General features: G+C 31.9%; 2 protein-coding genes across 3 annotated transcripts in view; one reads left to right on the top strand and one right to left on the bottom strand.

Annotated features, from left to right (window-relative positions):
* Positions 1-4,821, bottom strand: part of LOC143198940 (uncharacterized) — a 108,712-nt gene extending 103,891 nt beyond the window's left edge. For both annotated transcript variants that reach the window (XM_076408723.1, XM_076408639.1), the window contains exon 1: positions 4,397-4,821. In XM_076408723.1, the coding sequence (XP_076264838.1) occupies positions 4,397-4,528 (132 nt within the window). In that variant the 5' untranslated portion in view covers positions 4,529-4,821. The remainder of the gene's footprint in view (positions 1-4,396) is intronic.
* Positions 4,822-5,282: 461 nt separating this feature from the next.
* Positions 5,283-10,648, top strand: LOC143199175 (thioredoxin domain-containing protein 11). Its single transcript, XM_076409028.1, has 12 exons — positions 5,283-5,679; positions 5,735-6,016; positions 6,084-6,228; positions 6,280-6,453; positions 6,507-6,707; positions 6,853-6,925; positions 6,985-7,260; positions 7,353-7,624; positions 7,687-7,917; positions 8,711-8,904; positions 8,963-9,092; positions 9,988-10,648. Exons 1-12 carry the CDS (start codon positions 5,435-5,437, stop codon positions 10,255-10,257), a joined length of 2,493 nt encoding a protein of 830 aa, XP_076265143.1. The 5' UTR covers positions 5,283-5,434; the 3' UTR covers positions 10,258-10,648.
* The last annotated feature ends 5,919 nt before the right edge of the window (positions 10,649-16,567 follow it).

Genomic DNA, 16,567 nt, shown 5'->3' on the forward strand with positions numbered 1-16,567 from the left:
AATTGTTTGCAATTTTTCCCATGATCTGATATTTAAGTTTTTTTCGCAATGCCTATTATAGCCTTCTTGCGGCTTAATAAATTATATTTCATAATATGATAAACATTATTTTCTCGCGATGGAATCTTGATCGATTCGTCTGAATTAATAACAATTAAAACGAAGATTTTTAACTACACTAATGGAGTATAAATATATATAATATTAAAAATAAACAATATACTATCATGATTATACAGGTATTATAATTATCTCTATAATCATACCAAACCTTTAAATGATAAAAACATTAATTTATTGAATGGGTGAATTGAATATACAAGAATTGCATCATTGCATGTGTCCATCCACTTTATGGAACATTCTGCATATTTTGGTTAGTCGATCAGAAAATAAAAATTTGTTTAGCGGTGGATTTCATTTTTCTAATGCTGAGATATCGTTACACCATCAAATCTTAATTGTTTGATAGAATTAATAGGCTGGTGGAGTCATCGGTTTGTGTTTTTTCAAAAACGATGCTAGAAGAACTTTACAGTTAATGGCAACCGCTTTAGAGCCATAATCACTGACCTCTTCATTAACATTTTAGAGATGTGGAGGTGCAGTGACTTCAACGAAACATCACTCAACTAGAGCCGCAATAAATGTATTGTGAAATTTATGCTTTACAACTGTGAATTAGACACCAAGATTGTACGATTTAATGCAGCTGTATTATTTTCTACGGGTTATGTAAAGTTCCTAGCCTCCATTGATAAATTCAAGTCAATTGGCCACTTGGAAATCAACATTCGCGGCGTTATTATCGATATGTCACTCCAAATGATACAAAAAGTTATGGAAAATTCGACCTAGAGATTGGTCACCAGAGCCATTTACTCTGTAGGAGACTCCACAAGATACATACACGCTTTAAAAAGGGTTGTGAAGAACTAAATAATGATCAACATAAAAATGTTTTACCATTCAATTAAAAGCCAACCAAAGCATACCAGAGATTGACAGTCTCAAGAACACTCAACACATACTTTTTAACCATGTAACGTAATCACTGTGTACAATCCTAAATAAAATATGTTGAATAATATAATGCAATTTAATTCATATTAGAAACTTCTTACTTAAACGTGTACTTGGTTGCGGATGAAAACACCATATTACCGAATGTATCAATGTCGAATATACTTAGCTATTTAACGAATGAGTAATAATCAAAAATTAATAAAAACGAGTGTTGCAGACAGAATACAATATATTATTAGCTGGTTATTTGCGGACGCTAGTGTGGATCTCCCCTCACGTTGGGATACTTGAGAATGAACAGATAGATGCCACGGCGAAGTGTGCCATCCACTCTCAACTCTCTATAGAGACAATATGTATTCACGCTAACCTCTATCCAATCATTAGAACATTTACCAGAGCCGCAGTGCAAAGACGCTGGAAATCAGAGGATGGATTAAACAAACTTTTTAAATAAAAAGTGACTTTTTCAGTTTCCTTCCTGTTCCCCCTACCCGTTCTCATGCAGTGAAAATCAACTGTCTGAGACTGGTACACTGTTATTTATCGCACAGTCACTTGATCTCCTCAAGCGTTGACCGAACAGTCTGTGTCTTCCACTTTTTGAGCGACTGCATCGCCCTTCCTCTATTAGATTCGGGCTGAATAATTATCGGAACACTCTAGTCGGCGACAATACTCATCGGTTGATGGGATCATCATCTGGAACGTTGACATTTCGCTGTTCACATTCACTTTATCCATATCAAAATTTTATCTATACACACTTTCTCATATATTTTACTTTATTATATAAACTTTTATTTATACAGATAATCATTTGTATTTTTCCACGTGTTTTATACTGAATGTCCTGTTTTAAGCGCAAAAGCACAATTGTAGAGTCGCGAAATGACGATAAAATCGTCGAAAGGGACAAAAATGAGTACAATATATACCAGCTAAATGAAGTCCTTGATTCACCCTGACAGCACAAAAAATATCAAATAAAATATAATATAATAATAATTTCCCAGCTCTACAACATATTAAAAAGACAACGTTGCATTTCTTTAGGTTAATGTTGGAAATATTCCAAAAGCCATCACATGGAAAGCAGTTTTATGCGGTAATACATCCTCGCTTTGATGATTTAAAGGAGTTGGTCTTAATAAAAACTGATATGTGTTATATGGAAATAGTTATTGAATGCATTATCACACTGAAAATATATGAAAATGGGAAGAATACTGATAATTAAGTGTTATCTTGACGAAAAAATTAAGCACAGGAAAACGTAACGATTGGTGACGCTTCAAAGACACAATAGTTGCACATGCAATTTCCTAAGTAGAATAGTAGAGAAACTATGAACTATGTAATTTAAAGACACCATGTCAGATTTAATAACCGCGATTAGATAATTAAAAAGACTCCTAAAAAGTGAACAAATGTGTGGCGCTGGAACTATGGTCAGTAAAACATATATAGTAGTCTTTCTACCAATCAGGGCTATACATTAATTTTAGAAGGATTAACAACAGTGTTATATGTATTAAATCGCATCAGGTATCATGTTGAAGCCTCATTAACTGGCGTTACTTTTCAATATGTGTCATTTCGTAGAAGTGTGAACAAAAAATATTTTTCAGTGCGTTCAAAATGTCTGAATTTGTCTGAGCTTATAGCAACCATGCTCTCTTGATTTCAACATGTGACTAAACTAATTTAAACGTTTTAATAGTGATAATTTTGACATCGAAGATAAAGAGCGTTTTGAACAGCCAAATAAAAGTGAAGATGACGTGACGAATTTGAAAGCCAGTGAACAGATAGTTACAGACATTAAAGCGGAAAGTGGTACCCCACTCGCCGTATTCTCCAGACCTTACTCCTTCTGATTAATACTTGTTCCGACATATGACTCGGTTCGTGGACATATGACACATTAATTCGAGATGGAATTTATAAATTGTTTGAACGATGGGAAAAAGTAGCGGCTATTGATGGACAATACTTAATAAAATACATTGTACCCATTTTCCACAATAAAGCTTCAAATTATAACAAAATATTTTAAAACTAATTTATAGGCCTAATAAATAAATATATTCATCATAACGCACCAAAAAATATGGATATAAAATGAAAATTGTTTTCAAAATCATAACGAAACAACTAGAATAATTTCTAATAGAAAATATGTTTCTTATAAGCATTAATATTAATCTTTAGTTACGAGAATATAATCTTATGTAATATTCTAAATTCATAATAATAACATTGTAATTTACTTTTAATAAAAGATATTGACGAATTGAAATAATCATCAGAAAGAATATTACTATATATAACCATTAATATTTGCTTTATTTGCAATGTTAAAACCACAGAACTTGTTTGGTTACCTGATATTATTTCTCACAATATATAATACAATGATAATATTAAAACATCAACTAGAACTAGTTCCTTGCATAAAAAATAAACATAAATGTGACTCATTAAGAACTATACATTTGTTTCACATGGATACCAACAATATAACCTTTTTTAAACTGTAATAAACTGATATGTAAAATATTGGAAATAGTGAAATCATTAAATATAATATATTGGTAATAATTACGTAATTTAATTATAATAAATATTTTATTTTTATAAAAACAATAAAAATATGTTTACAACTATTATTGGTCTAAAGAGTGTAACAACAGTTGTATTAACAGGGTGTCAAAATAATCACACAATCATGTATGTATTATCTATGTATATGCGTAGATTCTAGATAATTATATTTTTAATACTGGTGATTGTCTAGGCTATAAACCTATTGGCAACATTACCCGCAAAATATATAAGATCCGTCTCCATAAACTTAATACGTGTTCCCGCTAAGCATTATAAATAAAACTGATAACAAAACCGGTCTGGGAATTTTATTTTCGAGCGTGGAGAGTGAGCGGCAAATCAGCCCGACTCCACACAAAGAACGCCCGCGTTATCATTTTAGAACCATCTTATCTTCGGCCGTATCTCGCCAAACTTTCTATTCCCAGTATCTCAAACAATTCGTGTCAGGTGCGACCGTGACAGGCCTGTAAAAAATCGAACTGGACCGCTGTAATCAAATCGTACAGAAGATTACAATGCATCCTGGCAGGCCCACGCGAGAGGCAGATGTTTTAAAACAAAAAAAAACGAATTATTTATATCATTAAAATAGGGCTAAAAATAGGCAGCCATGCAGCTCGGGTATCCTGATGGATGCGAGACAAAAGAGAGATAAAATATATCTTATTTTCTTTTCGCATATACGGTAGATCAGTTTTAGGTTAAGATAAGAACTAAAAACAGAATTATGACTTATCACAGAGATGAATCACCTTACCAAAATTGACAAGCAATGCAGGATTTTCTTGGGGATGTCCTTGTCGCTACCGAATATTGATAACACAGGCGTTTTATCACTGGATAAGCACAATCTACACAACTGATAAAACTTTGGCGGTACATAGGACATTTTTAAAACAAACAGAAAACAAAACAAAAGCACACACGGGACATTTAATGGTGATTCTTGTGTTTCACAGCCTTCTTTATTGTTTATAACATTTAAATAACGCTATTTAGATTTTTTAAACATTGAATCACTACACCTCATTCATTTTTTTGAAACGTCAAATTACGCGATTGAAAAAAAATAAGGCACTGCCATTTCCACATATATTTGATTAGGAAAAGTACTTTTCTGTATTGTAAATACGACGTTTGTTGCTCTTATCACGCTTGATCTTCTCAGCGGTAGGGGTCTCTGCCTCACAAAAACAAACGGGACTTTTCTAATGTACAGTCTTTCGATATCGATATAAGCCCAAGATAAGTTAAAACTAATTTAAAACCGTAGTGCATTATATGAATACAAAATATACAAAATAAAATAAATTCAATAGTTATAAATACCTATATAATACATATTTTTTGTAATACACATAAAGAGATTTAGATGATAAATAATTGATAACTTAAGGTTAAAAATAAAGGTAAGAATAACTCCTTACCTGATTATAGGTGACCCTATATATAACAAACAAAAATACAAAGTGAGAAGTTTGTTTAATTTTTCACATGGTGTTTTAAATCTTACAAAATTATATTTATTTGGTAATTATAGTTAACATAATAAACTCTAAATATTATAAATATAAGAATTTGTTAAATATGTTGCATAAGGTCCACAAAATTAATAGCGAATCAGATGTTTCCTAGTAATGCCAAGTGATTAGTTGACATCAAATTAAAGATTTTTAGTGACGTGTGTTTTAGGTTATTAAAAATATTTAAAATTTTAAATAAAGCGATTATTTACTTTGTCTATTTTTTAATTATGAGTAAATGTTAATATACTGTTCAATGAGTTACGGCGGGAATGTATTTCTCAGGAAAATATCGGGAAAAGGCTGAACTTTTGCCTTCGAAAGTGAAGGAAAATCGAGATAAGAATGAACTCGGTGAGAATAGTGCTCAAAACAATTCAGATAGCGAAGACGAAATAGAACAAAATTGTGAAGTGAAAGATCCAGTTAACGAAATTATGAAAAAAATGGTAAATTTATTAAGAGAAATTGCAATATGTTGCTTAATTTTTGTAGCCTATGCTGCTATTACTAAAGAGTAAGTGTACCTTTTATTATTTCTTGAAAAATTACATTATAAAATTATATTGCAGCCCCCCTAAAATATCAAAAGCACCAACAGCTTACCCGTTTTTTCCAAAAAATTCAGTTGTAAAGGACTTTTATAAAGGTCAAATCAATGAAGCTATTGAAGAGGCTCGTAGTTCAGACTTTTCATTTTTGATGTTTTATGCTCCATGGGATGCAGAGAGTCAGTCTGCCAGGAAAGAAATTTTGGCAACAGCAAATTATTTAAAGAATAATATAGTTTTTGCAGCAGTAAATTGTTGGCAACCTGGAAGTGAATGCCATAATCAATACAGTAAAGTTTATAGGTAATAAGGCTTGTTTATATACTTTAAATTATAGTAAGAATTTTTTTAAGTAACTGTTGTATTTTAGGTGGCCCATTTTAATTGTTTATCCAGCATTTGGTACAGGATTACAATATAATGGCCCCATAGATCAGTTTTATATGATAAGTTTCCTTCAAAAATTAATGCAACCAATTAAAAAAGTTTCTAACAATATGCTAGACTTAAAACAGGTACTTAGTAATAACATAATTATTAAGAAAATATTCATTATTGTTTTTTAGAATTATGTAGTTGCAGAAATAAATGCATCACCAGGTAGTAGTGAATACTCAGTCTATTATTCTGTAGCTTTAAAATATTTAGAACATGATCCTATAGGTGAAATTGGTTTTTATATAAAGCCTGTAAAAGAAACTAAAAATAAAATTACTCTATCTTTATGGAATGAAATATATGTAAATATAGAGGATTAATATAATATGCATAATAATTCCTGGTAATATTGTAGTTATATTACATTGATGATGGGCAGTGGAATGCAGATAAATTATTACAATGGATAATAAAAGAGACAGTATCTTCTAATTATTGGATTTTACCAAGTGGTTCCAAAAGTTTACTTCTGTCAAATTATTTACAGCCTGGACCATCACTAATATTATTTACTCCTATGAATCCTGTATTTGGGCATTCTGATTATTACATGATGGTAATAATGCTTAAGTATTTTTTTATGTATTTGCTTATTAATTGCAAATTATCTAGTATTATTAATAATTTCACTTCAACAAAAGTAATATTTTCAATAAAATAATATTAATCTTTATTTAATGTTTATTGTTTTGTTTTTTCAGTTGCAGGAAATAATACATGATTATAAGAATTGTGATAATGGAAGAGTATTTGATATGGAGGAGAGAAGAAAAAGTAAATAGTTTATTTAATATGCCCATAATGATGTTAAAAGTAACAAATATGCATTTTAGTAAACAAATTTAATTATAAACAACATAAGAAATTATGTAAAAACAAAACAATTCTGCACAAATCTGAAGAAATCTTAGTTACCACCAATGTAATTTTCTTTAATGGTACAAGAAATATGGAAAATAATATCCATTTAACTAGTCTATGTCAAAATATGGATAACTATGCGAAACAGTGTTATAGTATTAATCATTTGAAACCACCAAAAATTCTTGATGAAACTATAAAATATAAACAACTTAATAATTTTTACAGAACATCTATGCTTGATAATGGTAAGGATTTAAATGTTTAAAAGTAGATAACTAATTTACAAACAATACTAAAACTTCTTTTTTTGATTCAATTTTAATTTCGGATGTTCTAGATTTAGATCCCAGATCAATGAATAATCTTAAAAAATACTATGATGAGTTAAAATGTAAAAACTACTTTGCATCTGAAGCACTACATCCATTTATATTTGAAGTAGAAGAAAGCAAAACTGATAAAGAATCTTTAGCAGGTCTTGGATGCATGAATAAGACATTAAATTTTGTTGTCTTAAATAGTTTATTGTATTACCATTTTGCTGAGAAATTAGGAATTGATCTATCAAGAAATCATTATAAAAGTGCTGTTGTGATTGTTAATGATAAGGTATAGTTAAAACTTAATTTTAAATATTTACAGTTTTAAATAAATTTATAAATTTGTTTCAGGCAGAGAGTCACTATATTATGAAAGGTTCTATTACAAGCAGCAATATAAGAAAATTTATTAGAGATTTTACTGATAATGCATTAGTAAGATCTACAAGCTCAATATTAGATATTCCAATATCTACTTCATTAACTTATCAATCACATAGTAAAAATGGCCATATAAAAATGTTCTATATTGAGGAATTAAACAGTAAACAATTTTTAAATGTTGTTTTGGATAAGAAAAAGGTAATAACTAATAGTTGTTTTTAGATGTTTTTAAATCACCAACATTATATAACATAAATATTTAATTGGTATTGGTTGGTTTAATTTGTACATAACATAAATTTAAATTTTATTAATATATAATGGGTTATTCTAAAAAAGTCTTATAGACTTATAAAATAGACTATTCGTAAATGTCAATAACAGACTAACTTAGTGGTTGAAATAATGTTATACTCATATTGATGTGAAGGTCTCTGGTTCTAATTCCCTTCAAAGCATAGATGTTTTCAATTTGTGATCAAATATCGTAGTGATGTGAATAAAATTATGATAAATAAAATCATGAAATAATTAGGATTCCTTATACAAAGAGGTGTAACAATTATCAATCCGTATTCGGCCCTCGGGAAAGTGTGTCTACTTACCATTATATACCATTCTGGCCTACAATACTATTAGCATGCTAGTTTTCAGGTCACTGAATATAATGCCTTTGGTGCAACTCTTCTGTCTAAAAAAATCTACTTCGCTGCACATGCATGTCCAATGATGAACATGTCTAATTCATTGTAATCTGCGACATTCGTTTTATTCCTCAACTGTATATTAATTGTAGTATGTTAATTGAATAACTTTATTTGCAATATCATCCCAAAGAGAAACATGTAGAATTTGTTTTGTGTATTCAGTTTGAAACAATACAAGCATACAGATATCAGAGTATAACATATGTCCAAATATCAAGACTTATATCAGAATAATCCAGCACAAAATAATAGATATTGAAATCTGAAGTCATTTATATTTTCAGTGTATAGTAGTAATGTACTACTCGAAACAGTGTTCTTTTTGTAACGGTGTTGCTTATACATTTTTGACATTAGCAAGAAAATTGTCATTTGTACCAAATATTCAGTTTGCCCGAATTGATGGAGATCTTAATATTCTTCCGTGGGAATACACTATGGAAAAATATCCTACTATTTTGTTTTTTCCTATGTTTAAGTAAGTACAGAAATAGATATTTAAGCAAATAATTAATTTAATGAAACATTATCTTTAGGAAAGAAGAAACAAGGGTATTTCCGGCCGATTTACAATTGAATTTGTCAAATTTGCTTAATTTTATTTTAAGTAATGTTGATTCAGGTACAAGGTTGAATGTAATGTATTCACTATGTTTACATTATCAAGTAAGCATCTAACATTTTTAATATGATTTAATTAATGATTTGATAGCTTTATAAATCGACTAGGCAGTCATAAGTGATTGTATTAACACACGTATCTTCATACCGGAACTTAGGAATAAATTGTAACAATTACAGTTACCAACTGAAACACTTACTTGTTATTAAAATACCAAATACAGAATCGGTCTTAGACATTTCCTGAATTATTTTTTTTAGTGCACTAAAATGTTTAGCGGACTGCGTCACGTGATAAGTAAGACTCGGGTTACTCTTAACTTAAGAGTACTCAGTTACTAAATCATTACAAGAACGTTTGAGATGGCCAAGAATATGTCGAGTTTAAAAACAGGCAAAAATTTCGCCATACTGAAAGATCAGTTAAATTCTGATCGTCAACTGAACATCAGGATGATAACGGTCGAATATATGTCAGATATGTCACACATCCGTTCCCCTCAGCAAGTTTTTCCCCAAGCATAGCATAGCAAGACTGCCTCATCCACCTTACAATCTCGATTTGCCACCGCCAGACTTATCTCCCCACATTAAGCGACTGAAGAGATATCTTGTATCAGTGCATACTTAAATTATTTTTAATTAATTTCTTTAAATGTACGACTGATGAATGGTTTATTTTATGACTTTCACACTAACTGTATGTGGTATATTTAATCAAATAATATATATGATTAATTTTAAATATTAAAGTAATACATGTATTATTCTTATTAAGGTATTTATAAATTAGCAGCAGCGTGCTTTAATTAAATCACTTACTGATAAGCGCGGCCATAGAGAGTGGTATATATATATATATATATATATATATATATATATATATATATATATATATATATATATATATATATATATAATTTTGTATAATTAATTTCAGATAGAGAAAGATAGAATTTCCTGTTTCTCGTCAGTAAGAAACAACACAATAATTTTAATCAGCAAGACACTAGAGGATTGGAGGAAGTCAAATAATCGCCAAAGACAAATACTACTCCATAATCTTAAGCAATTAAAACAATTGCATTTCTTATTTAGTCATAACCCAGAAAAGGTTGATCTTATAAAATCATATTTTAATAAGTTTAACAAGGAACCGACCAGAGATTACAATGTTGCCTCTATAAGATCTGTAAAAGGCAATTTATGATTGGAGCTAGTGTTAATATTTGGGTTTACTTTTAGATATATAAAATTGATATTTAAGAAATTTCCATTCTAAAACATATAAACTATACAGTTGAAAAGCCAAAATAAAGTGCACTTACATTCCATTTATTCTCATTATATTGTGCATATTATGTAATAAGAGTAAATAAGAACAGATCTATTAAAATTTAGAAATTAAGGAACTAACAATTTTATTATTAAAATGTCAGTTTTACTGTTAAATAGAAGAAAAACTCAACGTAATTCATCCTTAAAAAGTGTACTATTCTCAGCTGTGATAATCATATTTAATTGTAAATAAAATTAACAATGTATATACATTTAATGTTATTATAATTTGGTAATAAATATACCGGATATTTATTTTTCAACCATTGTTTTCCTATTAAAGTGTATACCCATTTTTATTTCGGATCCTTTACACTTGTGAAACTCATTTGAGCCACTTACATTTACAACTTGAGGTTTCAATTCTTACACCAATTGAATTTTGTAGGGGTTTTTAACTTTAGCTGTTTGTAGAATTTGACGATGATCTGCATTCATTTAAAGCATTTCGGTTTGTCATGAACCGATTAACATATTTTTCTATATAGTTTTCTACCATACCACTTTGGTTGTCCGGATATTGTATTTTTCAGTGTTGTAATGATCTCTTCAAATTGTTTGATCTGTTATAGAATGAATGAATGATTAAGACCTCAAATCACTGATTTCGAAAAACTCGCAAATACAGGGTTGATTTCTTGAGGCCAAGCTATCGTCTGATATAACTCCCGGATTTATTCAGATTCACGAATTGGGCTAAACAAACATAAAATTGTATAAAAAGAAACTGTATATTTTCTGACTTATATAATAAATAAAACGTTTTGTTTTGCTGAGAGTATTTGAGTTCACTGTTATAATAATTTGCGAGTGATCAGATAATAGATCGAAGCATGATTCAGCTTTGCACGTTTTGCTGTCAATATTTTTTGTAACACAAAAGTCTATGGTATCAGGAATTTTATTTCTATCTGACGGTCAATATGTTGGCTCACCAGTAGATATATGCTATAAGTTATGTGCCTTCATTGCTTTCACCAGTTATCTGCCTTTTGCTGTTATTAATCTAGAGCCCAGAACCTAGAATTACATGTTTTGCATTGTTGTCTCTTCCGGCAAGGAATCTATTACCCAGCTGGTTAAAGGAACCGTGGTATTGTTCTGCCTTGTTGTTGTATTTAGGTCGACAATAGATACATTGTTAATAGCCCGTGGACTTCTTCAATGCTTACACTGGTGCCTTGTAAATATTCCTCGCTGAATTTCTCTCTTTCACAGTGTTTTATGTTTCACGAATAATTATAGATATTCCTCCATGTGCTTTATCATCTGGAAGTTTTGTGTGATACAGCTTGTATTTCGGAATCCGTAAATAATTTCTATCAATGAAATATGTTTCGGATACCATTCATGATATCAATATTTTGTTCATATAAGAACATTTTAAGCTCCCTGGCATGTTGCTGGAGTCCATTAGTATTCCAGGCGGTGAGTAAATTCATTATTGTACTCATTTCCTCCATAAGTTTACCCATCACTTCCTCTAATTTACTAATAGCACTTACAGGGTCAGTGGTGATTCGCATTGTCTGCATGTTAGGTTGGGTCTGACTGTTGTATTGGTGCTTTAGGCGAGTGAAATGGTATGGGCTGTTTTGTTGGGTAAGTTTCTTTTTGGATACAATTTTTTGTTGTAACGCTTTATAGACTAGGCATCCCCTATAATTTGCAGGATGGTCACCGTCACAGTTGACGCATTTTACTTTATCGTCATGTATTTTACGGGTGCAATCATTGGTCGCATGCTCTCTTGCGCATTTCACACATCTATACAACTTGCGACAGCATGTTTTATGCCTATATGCTTGGCATCTGGCGCATTATGGGATGATTCTTTTTGTGTATGGTGGCTCACATTTAATAACATTGTGGTCCAAGTACTTAATCTCCTAAACATGTTTATTATTTTCTTTGGGTTCAAATCAATATAAAACACTAGCAGTAGCTCCTTTGTTGCATGATGTTTAATATTATGTATATTTACAACTTCGTAACCTTGTTCAGCTAGTGCTGATTTAATTGTGTTTGTATCTGTTGCGTGATGTAGTCCTTTTATGACAAATTTAAAAGTTTTTTCGGACTTTGGTCGAAAAGTATGGTATTGCATGCTTCTATTGTCCAATTCTCATATTAAAACTTTTAAATGTTCAGGGTCAAACATTTAAATCCTCATTGTTTCAGATCCGATAGTTTTTATTGTGTAATTATAACATTTTGTTTTGAGAAAGTCATGTAGATGTTTAACAACACCTACCTTATATATTGTTATTGGGGGTGGTCTGGGAATTTCTTTGGTTTTATTTGTTGTTCTGATTTTCTTCTCTCTTCTGTCAGGGCACTGAAACTGTTGTAATTTTGGATAGGTTTTTGAAGCCAATAGTCGCTGATTTTCGTCTGTTTTCGGACGATTTGTTCTTCGGGACTTCTCAAGCGTTTTTTCTTTGTAACCATGTTCCATTCGTGCATTTGAGGGATTTCAGTTATTGGCAGTTGATCGTTATTTCGAATAACGGGTGATTCAATTGATAAATTGACAGAAAGATGTTGTGGATTAGCCATTATGTATTAAAATTAACTGTACAGATTACTTAATAGTTATTAAATGTTTAATTTAACTTTTTTAACGTGCGTCATATTTTACTCGCTCGATTTACCATTCTGAAAATAAGAAAGAAAATTCCTAGAAGGTAGAGCCTGGCTTATAGAAAATAAATTTTAAATTTCACGTTTTAAATCACGTTCTCACCCTACAATGGTTGAGATTAGGTTTTCACTTTTTAGGACCGGCACTTTTATGACACCAACAGTCACACAGATGTTTTTTTTACAACAGAGCGTTCTGAAAGGTACGTCTGCACTCCGCGGTGGTTTGAACAGAACTCCCTCCAACTTTTCGATACCATTTTTGTAGTACGATTTGAACTTTACTTCAAAATAGGCCTCAATTTCGTCGATCATCTTTTCATTCGACGAAAATTTCTTCCCAGCGAGTATTCTTTTGAGATCTGAGAACAGGAAATAGTCGTTGGGGGCAACATCTGGAGAATACGGTGGATGAGAAAGCAATTCTAAGCCCAATTCATGGATTTTTGCCATCGTTTTCACTGACTTGTGACACGGTGCATTGTCTTGGTGAAGTAGTACTTTCTTTTTCTTCAAATGCGGCCTTTTTAGGCAATTTCGTACTTCAGACGATCCAATTACGCTATGTAATAGTCGCTATTGATGGTCTTTTTCAAGGTAATCAATGAAAATTATTCCATGCGCATCTTAAAATACAGACGCCATGACCTTGCCAGCTGACTGTTGCGTTTTCCCACGCTTTGGAGCGGGTTCATTGTGTGCAGTCCACCCGGATGACTGTCGACTGGACTTCGGAGTGAAATAATGGAACCATGTTCATCCATTGTCGCATATCGACGCAAAAATTAGGGTTTATTACGCTTGATCATTTTTAAACACTGCTCCGAATCATCAACTCGTCGTTGTTTTTGGTCAAAAGTGAGCGCGGCACTCACTTTACACAGAGCTTTCTCATACCCAAATATTCGTGAATGATATGATGTACACATTCAGTTGATATCTTTAGAGTGAACTAAACTAACTATTTCATTAAGTTTTTCGTCGGTAACAACCTCTTTTGGGCGTCCACTGCGTTCACCGTCTTCGGTGCTTATTTTACCACGTCTAAACTTAGCATACCAATCGTTGATGGTTTATTTTCCTGGGACAGTGTCCGGAAATTTGGCATCAAGTCAAGTTTTTGCTTCAGCTGTATTTTTTCCCTTCAAAAATCAATATTTTATCAACACGCGAAATTCCTTTTTATCCTTTTTTCCCAATAACAAGTTGCTTCACTCAATGTTATAATTCACAAACTAATGATCCGACAGCTGTCAAATTTATTCATGCATGTTTTGAGGGTTAGAGCTAACTAAAACACATATGGATTTAATTCAAGTAGTGCCATCTATGTGCCATGCCGGGGACTTTTCAATTGATCAGTTGTATATTCTTTTGTTCAGAAATGCGCAGTTGCTGATCATTAACAATAAAAATACCCAAAGAGGTCGTGTCAAACTTTTTTTCACGCTGAACATTGTTGTTGATGATTTATTCTGCTTGGCAGTTAGTCAACTATATGCCAAAATAGATATCCGGCAAAATGGATATTGGGATCTTGATTAGCAATTCTAATGCAATGTAAAATGTCCTTACTCATTAAATCTTTATATCAGTTCTATAGAGCTTCAGACGGAAAACGTGTGATATATACGTTAATAACGATAAAGAATAAGATAAAATAATATAAAATATAAAATAATATAAAGATGAAATAATAATAAAGAATAAGAACTAATAAATAACGTATCTATAGTGGAAAGATACTCAGAGCTGTGTACGCAAGACAGCGATGAAGTGATGCACGCGATCTATCAAGTTCTGTGTGTTGGTCAGTGGTTTACACGAGTATTTGCAACCTGGTATCTTAAATTTATATTATCCGTCAAGTGCTCTGTCGTTTTAATTAATTATCGGTTCCGGACTGTTCTTGCATTACGTATACGTCAAAATCGTCGAATATTTCCTGTTCGTTCCTCGAACACTCGTAGCATTTTGCTCTAATAAATACACAACAAATAAATATAAATAACTTACTATGTTAAAATTGACTGGAATGTAGACGAATAATAAAAAAAATTAAACACATTGGGAATAAAACCACAGAGAAATAGATATTTAACTTTATAGGAAATTATAGCGAAATGCTTCGCGACGTCCAACATCTAAATGTCGCTACTTTTAACTTATTTGTAGAAATGTTCGTCTAGTCGGTCAGTCGGTCGAAATGTTTGTTAACTTATGATTGATACATGTGGTCGACGGAAGAATTGACAGGATATTAGGTTAGGTAGAGGAAGTACGGTAGCGCTGTGGAAGTGGTACTGTTACAAGGTGATGGAGAAAAGAAAAGAGAGCCAGACGTCGTCGTGATGGTCCTTTATAGTCTGGAGCCGCATGGTACCAATCCACCGGCTAATAACTTGTTGTTGGTGAATACGTGATGGCCTAAAGTGTCGTGGAGGTCGCCACATATTGTTTTAATTGCTGTTCTAGAAGCTGCGGCGGGATCTGATTGGTTCATTCACTAACGCAAAGAACTGTACGTTTAGAGATCAAGTTATTAGTTCATTAATATATTAAGCCGGAAGTAGAATAAGTAAAGTGAATTCTCGATTTAGGAAGTGTTATGTACCCGTACGCACAGATAGTAAAGGAATACAGAAACTTTTTCCTTCGAAGAAGTAATTGGCCGTCTTTAAAAAATGGCTGATAATGTTAAAAATCCCAAGCTTAATCCAATCAAGTATCAAAGAAATTTATGATCGTTACAGAGTGTTTTGTTGTAAGTTTATTCATATTAATAATCATATAAAATATCAAACATATTTTTTTTTATTTTAGGAATTAATCCTAAATTTTAAGTTATTAATTCATATTCTGAGATTACTTTAACAAACATCTTTATTGATTTAATTTTAGAATTTTAATTTTAGAACGGTCTATAAACGAAAAATGAAAGATCTATATACAACAGCGAGTTCCGTGCTAGCTCTCGAAAAGAACGGTCGTGTCCGATCCGCCGAACCTACCTGCGCTTCCGAGAATTATCCGAAAGTTTTTCTGAGACGGTCGATCCGTTATTACGCTTCTACCAGTGCCTTCACAAAAAAGAAAAACTAAAAAAAGCGTCTGTAAGCGCCGAAAAGGCGCGTTTACAGACAAGGTAATGGCGTTATGTATGTCAGAGTCGACGTCGCCTCCTGATTACTCTCCCAGCTTTATACCAGAATCACTCTCCATTGACGAGGTACGTGAACTTCTCTTCGATCAAGGCTTCCATTCCAAATATATGCAAAGATGGAAATTAAAATCCGGAATTGAACTACCAATTGTTCAGGTAGTTGTCCCCCGCGAAGAGCAACAGATCATCTATATGACCAAACTCGGCGTCATCAGAGTGAAGGTCGAGATCCAGAGGGGAAACGGCCAGCCAGTACAGTGCTTCAACTGCCAGCTTTTCGGGCATTCCAGCTCACATTGCCGAGACACCCCCCCATGCGTCAAATCACGACACTAGATCCTGTACCAAAATCCCAGAAGCACCTCCATAGTGTAGA

Source organism: Rhynchophorus ferrugineus, unplaced genomic scaffold (assembly GCF_030347505.1).
Source record: "Rhynchophorus ferrugineus isolate W39M unplaced genomic scaffold, kcgeb_rfMv2 rfM1, whole genome shotgun sequence".
Classification (NCBI taxonomy): Eukaryota; Metazoa; Arthropoda; class Insecta; order Coleoptera; family Curculionidae; genus Rhynchophorus; species Rhynchophorus ferrugineus.

What these genes read in the sequence shown, in the direction of transcription:
- LOC143199175 (XM_076409028.1), top strand. Translation starts at nt 5,435, where the DNA reads ATGTATTTCTCAGGAAAATATCGGGAAAAGGCTGAACTTTTGCCTTCG. An exon ending in CTTTATGGAATGAAATATAT is followed by an intron (nt 6,454 to 6,506) that starts GTAAATATAGAG and finishes GTAATATTGTAG; the next exon opens with TTATATTACATTGATGATGG. An exon ending in TATGGAGGAGAGAAGAAAAA is followed by an intron (nt 6,926 to 6,984) that starts GTAAATAGTTTA and finishes TATGCATTTTAG; the next exon opens with TAAACAAATTTAATTATAAA.